The following is a 17,186-nucleotide window of genomic DNA, read 5'->3' on the forward strand; positions in this document are numbered from 1 at the left end:
TTTCTGTGCTTCTTTATTAGACCAATTAAAATCTCCCAGGTCTTCATCAGTGGCCCCTAGAACTCTGAGTCATAGAAGGGCCTGGGAAATATTTAATTGGACAACATCTCAACTAGTTTTTGTTGAAATGACTTGGAATGTTGTGAAATTTCCACTAAGTAAAAATCAGAAAAGAAAATTTCTCTCCTGAATGTCATTACCCGAGTACAGAGGTTTTTGTTCAAAGGACCATCACTGACCCAAACCATTCAGGTAGCGTCAGGGCAAGAGGTTGGTAAAACAGAACACGGAAATGAAGCAGAGGGAGATGTCATTGAGTACGAACCTTCACTATCTCAAAAGGAAAGCGCTCGTGGAAAATGCGATTGATTTTAGCACCGCCGGAGAGCTCCAGGGTGTCCACTTGGTCCCCTGACCCTTCGATTCTCTTCTCAAAGTCCACTGCGAATTGCTGAACCATCCTAGAATTGAGACGGTCGAGTTAGAGGTGGCTGGCTTGCCAGGCGGGTCTCCACTCTGCCTTGCCTCGCCTTGCCTTGCTATCCTTTCCTGGGGTTCCTAGTGGCACCTACTGGTGGAGTTGACACTGCGCTTTGTTCAGCTTTCAGAACATAAGAAACACACATTGTTAAGATTTATTTCAGACAATTACTAGAGTAAATACCTTAAATATCTTTGTCTTTAATTGCATTCTGTTCACTTGGCGGCAATCATGAAATGGTGTTTAAAGAATACCTGACATAAAAATTCAAGTGTCACAATAAAACTTGTAAAATAGTCAAATGGAGCTCAGCTCCTGTGACCTCACCCTTGTCCACAGTCCCAGATGCTCCAGGTGAACCTCCTCGCACTTGGGGGCTACTCTTGGTTCCTCCATTCTCTCCTCATGCTATAAATTTGCCCCAGGTGATCTTGAGGGTGGCCAGAGCTTTAAGGGTCATCAAGAACTAGTTTTTCCGACCTTCGGTGCTAGCCCCTGCTTCCTGGGAGTTGCTGGCCATATACCCAGCTGCCTGCTGGACAGTGATTTTCTCTGAACTCAATGCACCTAAAACTGAATCACTGACATCTCCTACTCCCAACCTGCTCATTCTCCTTCTCTCCCGACTTTCCCCTCATGGTGGCAGGGACCCCAGGTCACCTGTGCTCCTGCCTGGCATTTCCAGGTAGCCACCAACTGTTGATTCTCCTCCTCCTTTTGTCCCACAGACAAGAGACTCTTCCTCATCACCCGGGATGCTGCCTGGGTTCAGCCCTCAACAACTCTTCCTGGGGTTCCTGACACCCAGGGTTCTTCATGGTCTGACCCTGGTGGCCCCTGAGCCCACCTCTAAGCACTCCTCCATGCTCACCCTCTCAGCTCACTTGGGGAGGACACTGTCAGTGCCCCGCCCCTCCTCACCCACCACCATTCCTTAGGGCCGCCCAGATCAGGCCCCTCCTCTGCCTCCAGCCCAGCGCGCAGTGGCCCACACGGCCGCTGCCTGTCCACCTATCAATCTCTCCCCCAAGGACAAGGGCCATACATTTTAGCCATCTCCCCTAATTTGGCACATGATACATATTCACTAAATATTTGTTGAATGAAGGGATAAATTCTCTTAAGGTAGCTGATTAAAACAAAGAAGAAAGAGAACACAACTCTTCCACTGAGGACTACTAATTTTGACATAGGAACTACTTAAAAATCTAATGGTAAAAATTCAAAATCTACGAGGAAAAAAAAATCCAAACCATCTAAAATATTGTGGGCCAATTAAATCATCACAAATTCTTAGGCCTGAAAAACTAGAGTGTGACTGGCCTCAGCTCTGTTTCGTGTGTGTGCTGTTACTTTTAAACACCTAGAAAGGCAATAACGGGACACATACTTTCAAACACTGGAGAAGATTAGAAAATCCAAGTTTGGCTGCTCTTTCCCCACCTGGACCCCTGACTGATCCTAGACCAAGTTGTGCTGAAGGTCACATATTCTCTAGCCTCCTCCTTCCCAGGACAAGTCCTCTCCTACTTCAGGGTCTCGAGTGTTATTTTCTCTCTGACTCATGCCTTTCCTCACGTGTAACTCCTTCTCATCTGGGCTCCTACCATTTCACACTTCCCAGAAACACGGCATTTATCAGCTCTGTGTCTAAACAATTAATAGCTTCTGTGTCTGTACCCCTGCTCCACCCTGACCCTTCCTGGGAGCAACAGAGGGATTCATCATTGACTCCCTGGGGGACAACACAGAGCCAGGCCCTGAGGACAGCACACACGGAGATTAGAGGAGGGAGGGGGAAAGGAGAGGAAGGCAGGAGGGAGGGAAGAAATAGGATGGAGAAGAGAGGACTCCGAGGGGAGCTGAATCAGCCTTCGCAAGTGACAGTTCAGTGGGAAATCCTGTCATCTGAGCCCCACGAAGTCAGAGGCGAGAACCCACCTCCTTCCCCTGTGTCTTTAACAGTTTTCACAAGTGCTTAACCACACCCAAGAATATAAAGAAAGAGTAACAGGGAAGAGCTATATAGCTTGTCAACTTTTAAATGAGGAAATGTGATGCATTTAAGATGACATTTTAATCATTTACATAGTTGGAAACCACCCCACAAAGAAAGGAATTCTAATACCAAATTAAGGGTGCTTTGATTGAGAGACTGCAATGGTGATGAAGGTGCCACAGAGGTGACCAACAAATGTCTTGGAGGTGGACCTGGGCAAGTTGTGCACAGGGTTAGGGAACAAGACGAGGCCTGAAGCAGTCAATGTGAGGGAGATGTGTGAGACCTGGCGGCCGCTGAGTCCCAGCAACTGACATCCTGCCCCAAGGCCGCTGGTGTGAGTCTACCAGCCCCAGGGTAGGATGGAGAAGAAGATGCTTGGCAATTCTCACATTTGTATTTTTACAGTGCTACATTAAAATCATTACCAGAAAGGAAAATAAATTAAAACATGGCCTTATTGTCTGTATGTTATTATTTTTTTTAGCTAAATTCCAGGTTCTTGTTCCATTGAAAAAATGCGCATAGATAAATCACATGAAATAAGGGAAATAAAAAGATCATATGGACAAGGGACATCAATGCCAATGGTTGTAAAAGTCAGATGATGTTTTCATGTATTTACTCACTTCTAAGACTAAGGACAAACAGTAGCCTCCTGCGTTATCACTCCTGGCTTTACTCACTGAAGTCAATTTTGGAAAGACAATTATTGAACACGAGGAAGAGCAGTTGGTTAAATTCATAATAACAGGATCCAATTAAAAATTACTTCCAGAAGACATAAAAACTCAAGAGTCACTGTGTATCACTGAGCCTCGTCCACTTTGTTGCTTCTGTTAAGCTTAAACAACAACATGACAAATAGGCGGCAGCCAAGGACAAGGACACGAGCTCCAGGTGAGCAAGGGGGGGGGGGAGGAAGCCACCTACTGCAGCAGGGCCTTGGTCTTCCGGGTGGGGTCTTCGGGCTTGAAGTTCCTGAAGGCTTCTACTTCGTGCTCGATGGACAGCAGCTGCCCCTGCAGTTTGTTCCTGAAGTTTGGCAGGGTGTCTCGAATGTGGTTCGTAAGTTGCTAAATAGAACAAAACAAAATCACACGTGTGTCTACAGTAGATTAAAGATGAACTCATGAGACAAGAACCAGCCTCCACTGTGTTCCTGGTCATTCACAACCTTAGAAATGACCCGGACATCAGAGGCCATGAGGTAGATAGACTCCACTGCCCTGGAGACGCCCAGACTCCTCCGCTGACAGTCACTCGTTTGGTGAACATACAATGTCACGAGTGGGCTGCCCGGGAGCGCTGCAGTGTGGACGACCCATCAGATCATTCCTATAGGAAGGAACCTGACCTGAGACCAGGGTGGAAATGAAGGAAGCCAAGAGCTGCAGGTGCTGCTCCACATTTCTAAGGCCAAAATGGACCAGTGCGAGGGGAGCTCAGGTGGCCAGGGCTGCCACCGGCACCTGCCAGCCCCTTGCTTTCTTGGCCCTCTGCAGGCAGTGCTTCCTGGCCCCTCTACCTCTAGACCCCAGGTCAGGCCTGGCTGGACACCAGCTGGTGCCTTCAAGAGACTGAATAGAGAACTGCATGACTAAGTGAGAGAAAGCTCTCTCTGCTATTGACCACTCCACCTGACCTGGCCGGGGGCATTTCCTCTGAGGTCAGCTGCCACCTCAAGCTCAATACAGTGAAAACAACTCAGACAATCTCTTCGAGAAGAACAAAGTTGGGAAAGGGTGGGGTAGTGCACACCTGTAAATCCCAGTGACTCAGGAGGCCGAGGCAGAATTGCAAGCTTGAGGCCACCCTGGCAACTCAATGGGATCCTCAGCAACTTAGAGACACCCCGTCTCAAAATAAAAAGGGCTAGGGATGCAGCTCACAGTAGAGCACCCCTGCATTCAATCTCCAACATGGGAGGAAAAAAAAGGTTGTTCAGTTCTCTGCGTTATGTTCTTTCTGCAATGTAGCGACAGAAAATTCTGAAAATGATGATGATCATCTTGATCTGCTTAAGTAATAAACTTAGAATTGAGAGAAAGAGAGGAACTTCACAGAAATGCAGCAAAAATAATTTAAAAGGAAAGTAAACATCCCCAGATTGATGGAAGAAATGATTTTAACTCATCATAAAGATGATTTATGTGCGTCCAAGTTAAACGAATACATGCAGCCAGTAAGTCCGCAGCTAATTAACTGTCACTATTCTCTATCATTCCTCTGCCACAGTGGGGATTGTTTCTGCTGTGGGTATGAATCAGGAAAAAACAGAACAGAGGACTGGATCTCCAGGAGCAGTGTCCAAAGAGACAAAGACCCAAATCTAAGAGGAGCAGCCACCATGAAAAACCAGCAACCGCCAAATGGGCCTGTGAGCTGGAAATAATGAACACACTTGGTTTCCACTCTTTGCTCCTCAGACTTCTCAACAGTAAAGCGACACTGTGGCCATCCTTTGCTCTCTGGAGCACGTCATGCCTTGGCTTGCATCACCTTGGTTCCTCTAACTCTTCTCCTAGCCATTCTGGATGCACCTTCTCCGTCTCCTTTAATAATTCATGCTCCTCGCCAGACTGGGAATTTCGAATTTCTCAGATCTGATCTGGGGTCTCTTCTCATTCCACCCAGGGTTTCGGCAAACACACAAACACCCGCTGCTGCTAAAATGTTGACTCCAGACAGGACTCCTGCGTGACTTCTCCTCCTGGGTGTGTCAATGACACCTCAGCCTCAACTTATCCCAAACAAGTACCTCATCTTCCCCTTGCTGGGCTCCCTATAGTGCTGCCTGCAGATCAGCATAGAAGCGAGGAATGTCCTTGACTCTATACCTGTCACCCAATAGAGCTCATCTGTCACCAAGTTCTCAATTTTCCTAAACATTCCTCAAATCTCCTGTGTCACTTCCCACTGGCCCTATGTGAGACTGAGCTACTGTAACTTTTATTATTTTTAGCCACCTGCCCTTCCTGGTTTTACTCCTAACTGGCCTACTCTTGGTCTTCTTATTGCAATACCATATTCTTTTTAACCGTCAGACCTGAGCCTGTCAATACCCTCCCTTGGATCTCCTAAATAGCTCCCTACTGCTCCTTGGTGGAGAGCCCAGTCTTTACTTTGGCCTAAGAACCTCCCAGGACCCTGCCACCGTCCACGTCTCCACGTGCTCTTGCTCTCCCCCTAGTCTGGTGGTGTCTCCTTCCATTCCTCACAATCATCACAGTTTTGTACAGATTGTCTATGGAAATGGTGCCTCAGAATCAGAAGGACTGGCACACGTAGAATTAGCAAGAAAGTTGTTCTAGTTTCAAAACCTTTGAAACCGATTATACAGAAGGGATGTTCAGGGTAAAATGCGTTCAACTTTCAATCAACACAATCCAATTGTGTCAAAAGTGGGGGATCTCCTGCATAACATAATGGTCAATCATCTCCTATTTTTTAAATATGCAAAACCTAATTTATTTCCAACCCCTTCCAATGGTATTAGTGATTTTCCTATAGGATTTTTTCAGGTTATTTGTCATTTTCTTAGGCCAATATAGGGTTGAAAGTGGTGGTCTGACACAAGTTTTACCACTGCTGACCACATCGTGAGAATGTCACGGTTCCTCCATGGCAAACCAGTGCTCCTCCTCAAGGGTATTCATATTTTAAAAGTGATACAACCAAGTGCTGCCTCTGAGATTCCAAATTCTCTTTTAGCCTAATTAAGAATATGAACGTCACCAAAGTCACTTAAAATACAAGTATACCTCTCCTTCCTATTTTCTAAAACCTCCACTGTCTTATCTCAATGGTTCAGATATAATGACCTTAACTTTGACCACCTCTACTCACCCCTTCAAGGATCTGATATCAGAGCGTCCATAACCACCAGACCAGGCTCACAGATGGAGGGGGAAAGCTTAACTAATGGGGATGTCTGTGAGGAAAACTGCTCTCCATCAAAGTCACTGTCATCAAAACTCAGGAAGGGTGACCCAGGGACCAGGGCATGTGGTCATGATGCTTGACCACAACAGGGGAAGCAACGTATGTACCAGGGAACGTGTGCTGAGGCGTTGTGACAAAAGAGTGTGCCGTGTGTGGCGGGGCAGGGAGACAGAAGCCCCAATCCGATTCTATTTATTGGGGGAAAATGGGTTATCTGGGAAAGTGTTTTAGATTAGTGGCAATCAATGGTGACTTCATCAGGATTTGTTGTTTTGAAAATTTTAAATAAAGGAACAAATCAATCCTAAACAAAACCAGAAAAAAAAAATTTTAGCAGAAAGTCTAACCTAACCATTACAGCTGGTATTCCACAGACAGATCCCAAGTGATCCTCGTTTCAGAGCTACACAAGTTTAAATGCTGAGGAGAACTACCTGTGGTAAGAGAATGCATGCTCAAATGTACACGGGCTTCACCTCCTAAAGAGACACTTGTCTGTGCTGTGAGCTCGGCCCCCTTGACTGCCCCCTCAGCTAAGGCCAACTCAGCTCCCGGCACAGTACCAGCGTAGCTGAGCACTCACAGTCATTGTTTAAACCCCTTTCATTCAAGCTGGACGTCTTGCTTCAGAAAAGAGAAATTCAAAAATAAGATATTTAAATCCCAATGGCCTACACATTTTGTAACTGTTCTTGTTGCTTTAAAGAATTTCTTTACCTGATTCAGGACCTTCTGAAGGTGTGGGGTCCCCATACGGTCAGCAATGTGTCTGTAGGCCGGATGTGAAAGAAAAAATTTCCTCTCTGCCAACATGGCTGCTTTAATGTCCTTCTTTCCGTCTATGTCCTTCTGGCTCCTGTTGACCACCCCCACGTAACCTGAAACAAAACACACCACCACACAGCCCCATGGGGCTTGGCACTCCCCTGTAACTGTTCTAGGGAGATTTCAGGGCTCTCCAACAGACTGAGTGAGGTAGGCAAATGGGTCTGGGGGCCTGAAGACTGGGCCCCTTTACAAAACTCCATTGAGACAATGATATTTTAACAAAGACCACAGACTTGCCTAGGGATAACTTTTGACATCGACAGAATAATACCCCTCGCATTTAAAAGTCTTATGCATTTTAAGAGAGAATGACTCTTTGCAGTTGTGCCGTATTGCAGGATCGTAAATACCACACTTACAACAGAATGGTATCTATATTTGTGTAATCTATGGTGAATATTTACACCCTCCTTCAAACCTCTTCTTTTTCCTGTTTTTCTTATCACTGTTATTTTAAGGAATAGTTCTCATTTTGGATCATTTTTAACACCTCATATGGGAATACAGTGCCATTCCATAAAGAGTGTAGCTGATAATAAATCCAAGCCTGAGGACAGGGAGATCATTAAGCCCGTGCCTCCCCATGCCTTGCAGTTGTCTCTGACATAGTACCAAGAAGGCCCTCTGCAGACCCAGGACGTACCCCTGCGAAGAGGCAGCAGCTTGTTCTCCAGCACGTCCCTGGCATCCGTCCCTTCATCCATGAGATCCAGTTTGGTGATGACGCCGATGGTTCTCAGGCCTGCATCATAAACCAACCCGTTAGGACACCATCTGAAGGGGACTAACGAACTTCAGAGGCCACGCGTCTCCCGGCTAACTGTGCAGCTCACACTCTTGTCCTTTTCCTGTTCCTCTCTGACTGTGCCTCGATCCACTGTCACCCCAGTCTGGCCGATTTCTACACGAGGAGGAGGGTTTGGAAACCACCCATCTGTATTCATTAGATGACTTTCCATTGGAGAGAGAAAAACAGATGCGCCACAAAAATACTCTAAACAGTCACACATCACCTACCCAGGGGGCTGTTTCCTGAGAAACACACCCTCAGTGGGTCTCATCACCATGCAAACACCAGAGAGTGGGTCTACTTAAACCTGAATCGTGTAGGTGACTCTGAGTGTGATCTCTGATGCTATCAGGTGAGATGTAGGAGAATGTGAGATACAGCAGGCACCAGTGGAAGACAGCAGACTGAATCACAGCCAACCTTTATGGGTGTGATATACTCTAAAAACAGTATGGTAAATAAACTAGTAACGCATTTATTGTCAAGTATTATGTATGCACATAATTACGCTGCTTCACTTTCTGACCACAGCAGTACACATTTGTTTACACCGACATCACAACAACACAGGAGCACACACGGCCAACCACGTCATGTGATGTCACCAGGTAATATGAAATTCCAACTCCATTACAACTTTATGGGGCCGCCGAGATGTATGCAGTCTGTCACTGACCAAAGTTGTCACGCTGCACATGATCATATATGAATTTATTTTTGAACCACACATGAATGGAAACCATACATTTTAACTTTCTGCCCAAGTATCCAACCTGATATGGATTTTTAAAAAAATTACTACCTTATTAATAAACAAATAGGCTCTGCACGAACCAAGGACAAAAGTGTGCTGCAAACCAGGGTCACCACTGACCCGGTCCTGGGCACTTGAAGTCAAAGAAATAAAAACTAAAAAGGCTAAGAATAGAGTACAGAACAGTGCCATCACCAAAAACACACTAATGAGTCTCGCAGCACTATTTCTTAGAAGAGGAAATCTGATTTAATGGAAAGAAGACTGAACTAGGAACGGGCTAGGAACGGGAGAAACCTCTGCACACGGCTCTTGGGGGTCAGGTATTGAAAGAAGGTAATTAATTGAGTCTCTACATACTAACTGGCAAGATCTGCTCTTCCCAGTCCAGTTCCCTAGTCTGACTTCCGGAAAGGGTGGCTGGCAGACTATCACCTGATCCACCCTAGCAAGAGGTGGGAGAACTGGGCATGGGGAGACTAACCACCCCAAGAGAAAAACCCAACTGCTGACATCAAGAGGAACCCGAACTAAACAGCCCAATGAATCACCCTGTCATGAAGGAAACCACCTAGTAAGTCAGGCTCACCCACACAGTGCTTTGGGTAATATTCCACCTATAACTACGTATGGACATTATGAAGTAGAACCTAGAGACACAAAGGTAATGCAAAAGAGAGAAATTTTTGTCATTTTTATTAATATCTTCAGAGAGGAAAGAGAAGTAATTGCTTTCATGGAACAAGAAGAAAAGGCCATAAAAAGAAAGGTGCATGAAAGAAGTCCCAGAGATTAGAAATGCAAGAGCAGAAATGAAAGTGCTAGTAGAAGGGTTAGAAGATGAAAACAAAAGAAAAAGAAGTAAATAATAGAAAAACATCCTTAAAAGCTAGAGAGATGATCATGAAGCTCCAATATCCGAGTAACTGGCATGGCTGGAAAAAAAGACCAAATCGGAAAAGCGAGAGGGAGGGAGAGATCCTGTTTAGAAATATGCTATAAGTCAAGGATAAGAATCTGTAAACTGAGTGAGCTCACCGGGCCTCAGATACAATACAAACACTAGGAACAGATGAAAGATGCTAAAGAGCTCCCTGACAAATTTTAAAAGGTCACATTACAAGGATTGAGAATCACTGTGCTGCCCCAGTCCTCCCAGCAGCAAGCCAGAAATGCTAAATCAATCGATCAATGTTTTCAGAACTCCAAGAGGAAAAAATAATTTCCAACTTAGAATTCTAAATTATCAATAGATGTGACAGTAGAAAAAGAGACTTTCAGATTTGCAAACTCCCAAAAGGTCTTACCCCCCTTTCTCATTTTCTCAGGTAGAGATTAAACAATGTGTCCACAAAGGAGTAAATCATCAAGAGGAAGACATGATGTCCGGAAGCAGGACCAAACTGAGAAAAGAAGGCAATGTTCAGGATGGTGCAGACCCCAGGACGAAGCCCAGAGGGTAAGGAGAGGACACAGAGCCTGGGACAGGCTTCTTACACACACACACACGCACGCAGGATAGCACACGCACATGATGCCTAATGAATGGAGAGACTCAGACTGCTTCAGGTGAGGCTGGAAAAGCTAGATACATAGAGACTCCACAGACAAGAAGACACAATTACCTAATCCAAGACAGTACCATGCAAGAAAGGGGGACTAATCATAATTCACCCCCTGGCTCAGCCGTGATTTACATTTTCAGAATTAAAAAAAAAATCATTCTCTAAATATGATTATGTCATCTTATCAAAATGGGGGATGATAAATGCCTATGTGCATGCGCGCGCGCGCGAGTGTGTGTGTGTGTGTGTGTGTGTGTGTGTGTGTGTGTAGGTACAGGAGAGGGAAGCAGGACAGCCAATTCCCCTCCACATCAGGAAGTCAAATAAAACAAAGAAAATCAAGAAAGAGTGACACATTACATGGAGATATATTTATATATTAGAGAGAGAGAGAGAGCGCGAGCCATAGACCCCAAAAGAAAGAGCTAAAAGGGTTGAAAGTAGCTGGTTCTGGAATCAGTCATCAGAAGCAGGAGGGATGGGCAAGGGCCTGACGGTTTTTACTGAAAGGCTTTGGGATGGACCTTTTAAAGGCTATATGTGTTTATAGCTCTAATACAAATAAAAGCTGACTGTGAATGTGTTTTCCTTACCACTCCCTCACTCCTGAGAAGGCATCTGAGTCCACGCTTAGTGGGGCACCAGAAATGGGGAGAGGACTATGTTCTTTTCACATTTCCTTGCACAAACAGGCAGCTTATAATGACCAATGACTCCCTGCTGGCACACTCTGCTTTAATGGATCTCAGAAAGTCACTGTCAGAAGAGATCTCAAAGGCTTTAAGAGCGCCCTGGAAACCAAAAGACCTGGACAAAACAGTACATCACAGAGCCCTGACTGTGTGCCAGCCTCATTAAGGACCCAAAATGAAAGCCATATGAGGTAGGTACTTTTATTTTTTCAGTTATACAGATTAAGAAAAGTGAGTGTTGGAAAGGAAAAATACACTTTCCTAAGGGGAAACAGCCTGTCCAGCCTGAGCTGGCGTCCAGCCAGGGACACTCCATCTTCAATCCTGTATTCTCCAGCCCCGCCCCACTCATAGATCCTACAGGTGATTATCTGGGCTGTGTGGCAGCTAGCCCTATCATCTAGGACTGTCTGTCCACAGAACCGAAAGTTGGGCTGGACTTCTCTTTCCAGTCCAGAATTTGGGAAGGGGAACAACGTTCAGATTCAAAGGTGGTTATGAACCCCATTAAGTAAGGAAGAATTAAACACGATTCTTGTCTCCCTACTAAAGGGAAAATAAAAGCAATCAATGAAAAGCTGGATAAAATTGTGATAAAGTGGTTTGTGTTTCTCTTCAGTGAAGAATGACCATGATGATGAGTACCAGTGACTCCTGATGAAGACCTCAGTAAGACACACAAGCCACTTCCAACAGCTGACACCACACCACAGAGGTCAAGCGCAGACCGAGCCCCACTGCAAGCACCCCAGTAGGAAACGGCCTCCACAGGGTGTCACGCTTCGCTGTCCTGGGAGAACGACTAACCACCTTCTGTTTAGTTCTCTGAAGAATGCCCTTCTGAAGGACAAATCACATGCTCACTCTAACTCATTAGGAGAATAACAACCCTTGGATTTCAACTTGAATAGCAGGACTCTAGTCTGGCGTGGAAGGAGCTTGGATGTCACCACTCCATCCCAACCACATGTAAAGAGACAAACTGAAAACCCACAACTCTTTGTAGGTCAGCAGACATATGAGCTCATAGGGTAAACTGCTACCAAAACCTGAAAAGGAGAAGCAAGTGAATAGAGAGGATCACAATCTACCAGAGCAGAAGTCCATGACCAGAAATTTCCGTGTCAATGCTGAAGTAGAAAAACGTAAGTAGGAATTGCTAGGGGTAACCTGTCCGACAAAAAGGCAATCTTCTGAGATTCAAGGAAGCTCCTAATTATCACCTCAGGACAGCAAACCACTGTAGTAGATGGTGGTCTCAGTGGTTCGGCTTCCTCCTGATGAGGGCGCTAATGCCTTCGGTGTTGGGGTAGGAAAATCTAAATCACAGTTGCTGAGAAAACAGCCAAAGACTCAGTGTGAACAACCGTCAGAGTTGAACCCAGGTTTCTTAGGGAGTCCGCACATTGTTCTGAGTTTTGCTTCCAGAAGCTCAAGCAGGTTCTCGGTGAATACTAGAGAAAAGAACCCCCTCATGTTTCTGGCACTGAGAACAGTAACCAGTGTGAAACACGTCAAAGCATCCGTTCCTCGGAATATGGTCTGCACTTGGAGAAACTATTTAACCAGGCCCTCATCTACGAGGGTCCCTTCAAGGCTAAACATATCTGAGGGAAGGAGGATATTCACCTTTTAGTCTCCTCTAGATTTCCACAGCAAGGAGGAGAAATGCCCAACTCCAGCCCATTCTAGCCACTCTGTCCTGTCTGAAGGGGACAGAGTGAGGTGGAGACCAAGAAGCACGTAGGAGGTCCATGCTCACTAAATATGTGACCTAATCATGGGATCATAGAATGCTTCCTCTCACTCCACACATTACCACACATTACTGAAGGCCCATTTTCCATAGTCCCTTACATACAGTACATCATATATTGACAAAAAAATTTACAAGGTATATTAAAAGGCAATAAATAAATAAGAATATGGAAGAAACCCAGATCTCACTGGGGTGTTGAAATTATCAGACTGGGAATTTAGAACAACTGTGATTAATATCCTAAGAGCTATAATTATTATATATACATCACACACACACACACACACACCCTCCAAGAATAGACAGGCAATCAAAACAGGGAGGCACAAATGCTAAGAAAAAAATCAGAAGTACTAAACATCAAAACCACTGTAACAGAAATAAAGAATGCCTCTGACAGATTCATTAGGAGACCGAACACAGCTGAGGAAAGAATAACTGAGCTTCAGGCTATCTCAACAGAAACTTCCAAAAATGGTAAAACAAAGGAAAATTTGAATTAAAAAAAAAATCAGGGCTGGGGACATAGCTCAGTTGGTAGGGAGCTTGTCTCGCATGCCCAAGGCCCTGAGTTCAATCCCCAGCAGCACCAAAAAAAAAAAAAAAAAAAAAAGCAGAATACAGACTACACCAGAGCTTTAGGACATCTATTTAGGTACAATGCATAACAGGAATACCAAAAGAAGAAGAAAGGGAGAAAGGACCAGGTAACGAGGCAGTAATGACTGAGATTTAGCCCAAAATGAATGTCTGAACCAAACCACAGACCCAGGAAGCTTAGAAGACACTTAGTCGTATAAGTACACCAAAAACCTACACCTAGACGTATTCTGTTCAAATATAAAAAGGAGAAAATTCTTGAAAAGGGCCAGAGGGGGATTAAAAAAAAAAAAACACCAAACTATAGATTTTTAAAGATAAGAAATACATCCAATTTCTCCTCAAAAACCATGCATGCAAGACAACAGTGGAGTGATATATTCAAAGTGCTGAGAGAGACAGAGAGGACACCAATCTAAGAATTATTTCAAGCACCCCTTGAAAGTTACGAAAAATAAAGACTTTCTCAGACTAACAAGAATTGAGGGAAGGTGTTGCCAGTAAACTGCTATTCAAGAAATGTTTAAAGAAATTCTTTAGAGAGGGAAAATGATATAAGTCAGAAACTTGCATTTACATTAAGAAAGGAATAGCACTGGGGAAAGAAGGTGAAAACATTTTATCTTTTTTATTATTATTATTATTATTATTATTATTTGGTACCAGCTATTGATCCCAGGGGCACATAACCACTGAGATGCGTCCCCAGCCCTTTTTTGTGTTTTATTTAGAGACAGGGTCTGGCTGAGTTGCTGAAGGACTCGCTAAGTTGCTGAGGCTGGCTTTGAACTTGGCAATCTTCCTGCCTCAGCCTCCCAAGTTGCATGTGTATTGCCACCATGCCTGGCCTTGTTTATTCTTAATGACCTAACAGATAACAGTTTGTGCAAAATAATAGCAACAATATATTTGATTAGTATTCTTATTCAAATGCTTGTATAGTGACACGAATACAATGAAACAAGAGATAGAGAAGAATTAGGATTGTTACATTATTGTAAGGTACTCACATTACTAATAAAGCAGTACAGCTGTATATTTGAAAGTGGATGTGAATTAGTAATAAGAGTACATTGCAAACTCTAAAGCAAGCACTTAAAAGGTTTAAAAAAAGAGTATAATTCATACATTAAAAGAAGATCGAAAATCAGATCATAAAATGCTGAACTGGAGGCAAAAATGTCAGAAAAAAGAGTGGAAGGCAAAAATAGAAGAAAGAGGGCTGGGCTGGGGCTCAGTGGTGGAGCACTTGCCTAGCACAGGTGAGGCACTGGGCTCAATCCTCAGCACCACATAAAATAAATAAATATCTATCAACAACTAACCAAATATTTAAAAATGAACAAAGAACAAAGAAGAAATAGAAAACAATAAAAATGATATATATTAACCTAATTATAATAGTAATCACTTTGAAAGTCAATGGTCAATGCAACCATTAAAAGACAGAGATGGTCAGAGTGGATTATAAAAAGACCCATAAAAAATGATCCAATAATATGCTACCTACAAAGATTCTACTTGAAATGTAAGAACACACAGATTTAAATAATAGACATGTATCATGCTAGCATTAATTTAAAAAATTGGAGTAGATCTAATTTCACACATGTATAAAAGTTCTGCTCAGCAAAAAAAGAATATTAAGAGGGACTGGGGTGGTGGCTCAGTGGTAGAGCACTTGCCTCACATGTATGAGGCACTGGGTTCGATTCTCAGCACCACATATGAATAAAATAAAGGTCAACAACAACAACAACAAGATATTCATTAGTTAAAAAAAACAATATTAAGAAAGACAAGCAAAGAAATAAAAAAATATTTCTCACACATGCACATCTGATAAAGGACTGTTATCCAAAATATAGCAAGAATTCTTAAAACTCAACAATAGGAAAACAACTCAATTAAAAAAAACTGGAAAAACACCTGAACAGATACCCTGGTAATGGAGATAAGCAGATAGCAATGAGCATATGGAAAGATGTTCACTATCATGTATCATTAGGAAACAGCCACACAGTGAGGCACCCTACCTACCTACCAGACTGACCGAAATCCACAAAAGTGACCCCACCAAACATTGGCAAATGCAGGACAGGAGCTCTCTTCCAACAGTGTGGGAATGGAAAACGGCAACGATGCAAGATGGTTTGGTGGTTCCCAACAAAACTAAACATGTCATTATCACATGATCTGGCAATTGTGATCCTTTGTATTTACCTAAGTGAGTTGAAAATGTTGGTCTGTTTACAGCAGATAAATGTGGAAGCAATCAAGACGTTCATCATAGGTGAATGGATGAACTATAGTACATGGAGACAGTGGGCTATTATTCTAAGAAGAAATGAGCTATCAAACCACAAAAAGACATGGAGCAAACTTATATTACTAAGTGAAAGAAGTCATTCTAAAAAAAAAGGCTACCTACTGTTTGGTTTCAATGGTACATCATTCTAGAAAACTCCAACCAGGGCAACAGTAAGATCAGTATCCACCAGGGGTGAGAAGGGGGGGATGCACAGGCAGAATACAGAGAATTTTTAAGGCAATAAAACTATCCTATACAACACTACAAGGGTGGATATGTCATGACACCCTTGCTCAAATCCACTGAATGTGTAACACCAAGAGGGGATCCTAACGTAAGCCGTGGACTTTGGGTGATGGTGACGTCAGTGCGAGTTCAACTGGAACAGACGTACCGAGAGCGGGATGGGAGTGTGTGGACACTCTCTGTACCTTTTGTTTAATTTTGTGGTGTACCTAGAACTGCAAGTTTATTAATTTAGAATTAAATAACAGCACCTGTAAAGTATACAGCATAAAACGGCTCAGTAAGTGAAGGCTGTTATCTCACCAGTCCCGATAACGTCCCCTGACTCCAAGGCCAGCCAAGCCCATGCCTCTCATTTTCCATGGGACCTCTATCCCCGCCTCCCCACCTTCACCATGCCACCCCTCCCGCTTCACGTATCCTGACCCTCTTTTCTTTTCTTGGTTGACTTCTATCCATCCTTAGTAATTCTTCAGGCCCTCCTACAGGTACTTGACCAGGGCCCTTTCTCTGCACCCGCAAAGCTCCATACGTACACTGAAACCCTAGTTCTTACCCAACACCAGGAATTTGCTTATACGTCTATCTTGCCCACTAGGCATGACGTCTTAGGGACAGGAGCTACATATAATCTACTTATTCTAACCCATTCATGTAGGTGTCAAACACAGTGGGAATTCAATAAATGTTTATTTATTAAGTGAATAAATTAATGGAAAATATAAGCTTATGTATTTTTCTTAGGCTCTCACAAGACTTTGGAATGCAAATTCCAGAGGAGATACATGATCTCGCTCTTCCATGATACCTAGGTCTTCTGTCAGCACACAGTGATTTTCTCATAAGAACACTGCCATTTCTTCCATTTATATGTGCAACTAAATTATAAGTAGTCTGTTTTTTCATCTAATTAAGAAGTGAGACAAATCCAAGCCACGAACCACATGAGCAGTTGCCAGAAAAGTAATCTGGAACACTGTGTACACTAAAACAACAGCAATGAAAAAAAATCAATGTAGACTTAATGTGAAAATATATACAGTGAAATTAAAAACAGACTGGGGAAATTAGCTGTCCTTCAGCTAATGCGTTTTTTGTTGTTGTTTCGGGTTCTGGTGAGATGGGGGATTTGAAATAAATGTTGTTCTTTCAGCTTGGCAAAGATTATGGAATATTTTATTTCTAAAAGCAATCAGTGATGAATACAAAGAGTCAT

At 43.5% G+C, this 17,186-nt stretch overlaps 1 protein-coding gene across 4 annotated transcripts in view; it reads right to left on the reverse strand.

The window, feature by feature from the left end:
* The window catches only part of Dnm3 (dynamin 3), a 450,337-nt gene that overhangs the window by 302,097 nt on the left and 131,054 nt on the right, over positions 1-17,186 (reverse strand). For all 4 annotated transcript variants that reach the window (XM_046430283.2, XM_046430282.2, XM_046430281.2 and 1 more), the window contains exons 5-8: positions 7,897-7,995; positions 7,143-7,303; positions 3,414-3,556; positions 326-461 (exon numbers count right to left, since the gene is read on the reverse strand). In XM_046430283.2, coding sequence (XP_046286239.1) covers positions 326-461; positions 3,414-3,556; positions 7,143-7,303; positions 7,897-7,995 — 539 coding nt within the window. The remainder of the gene's footprint in view (positions 1-325; positions 462-3,413; positions 3,557-7,142; positions 7,304-7,896; positions 7,996-17,186) is intronic.

Source organism: Marmota monax, unplaced genomic scaffold (genome assembly GCF_021218885.2).
Source record: "Marmota monax isolate L192 unplaced genomic scaffold, Marmota_monax_Labrador192_F-V1.1 WCK01_AAM20220418_F8-fsc00055, whole genome shotgun sequence".
Taxonomy (NCBI): Eukaryota; Metazoa; Chordata; class Mammalia; order Rodentia; family Sciuridae; genus Marmota; species Marmota monax.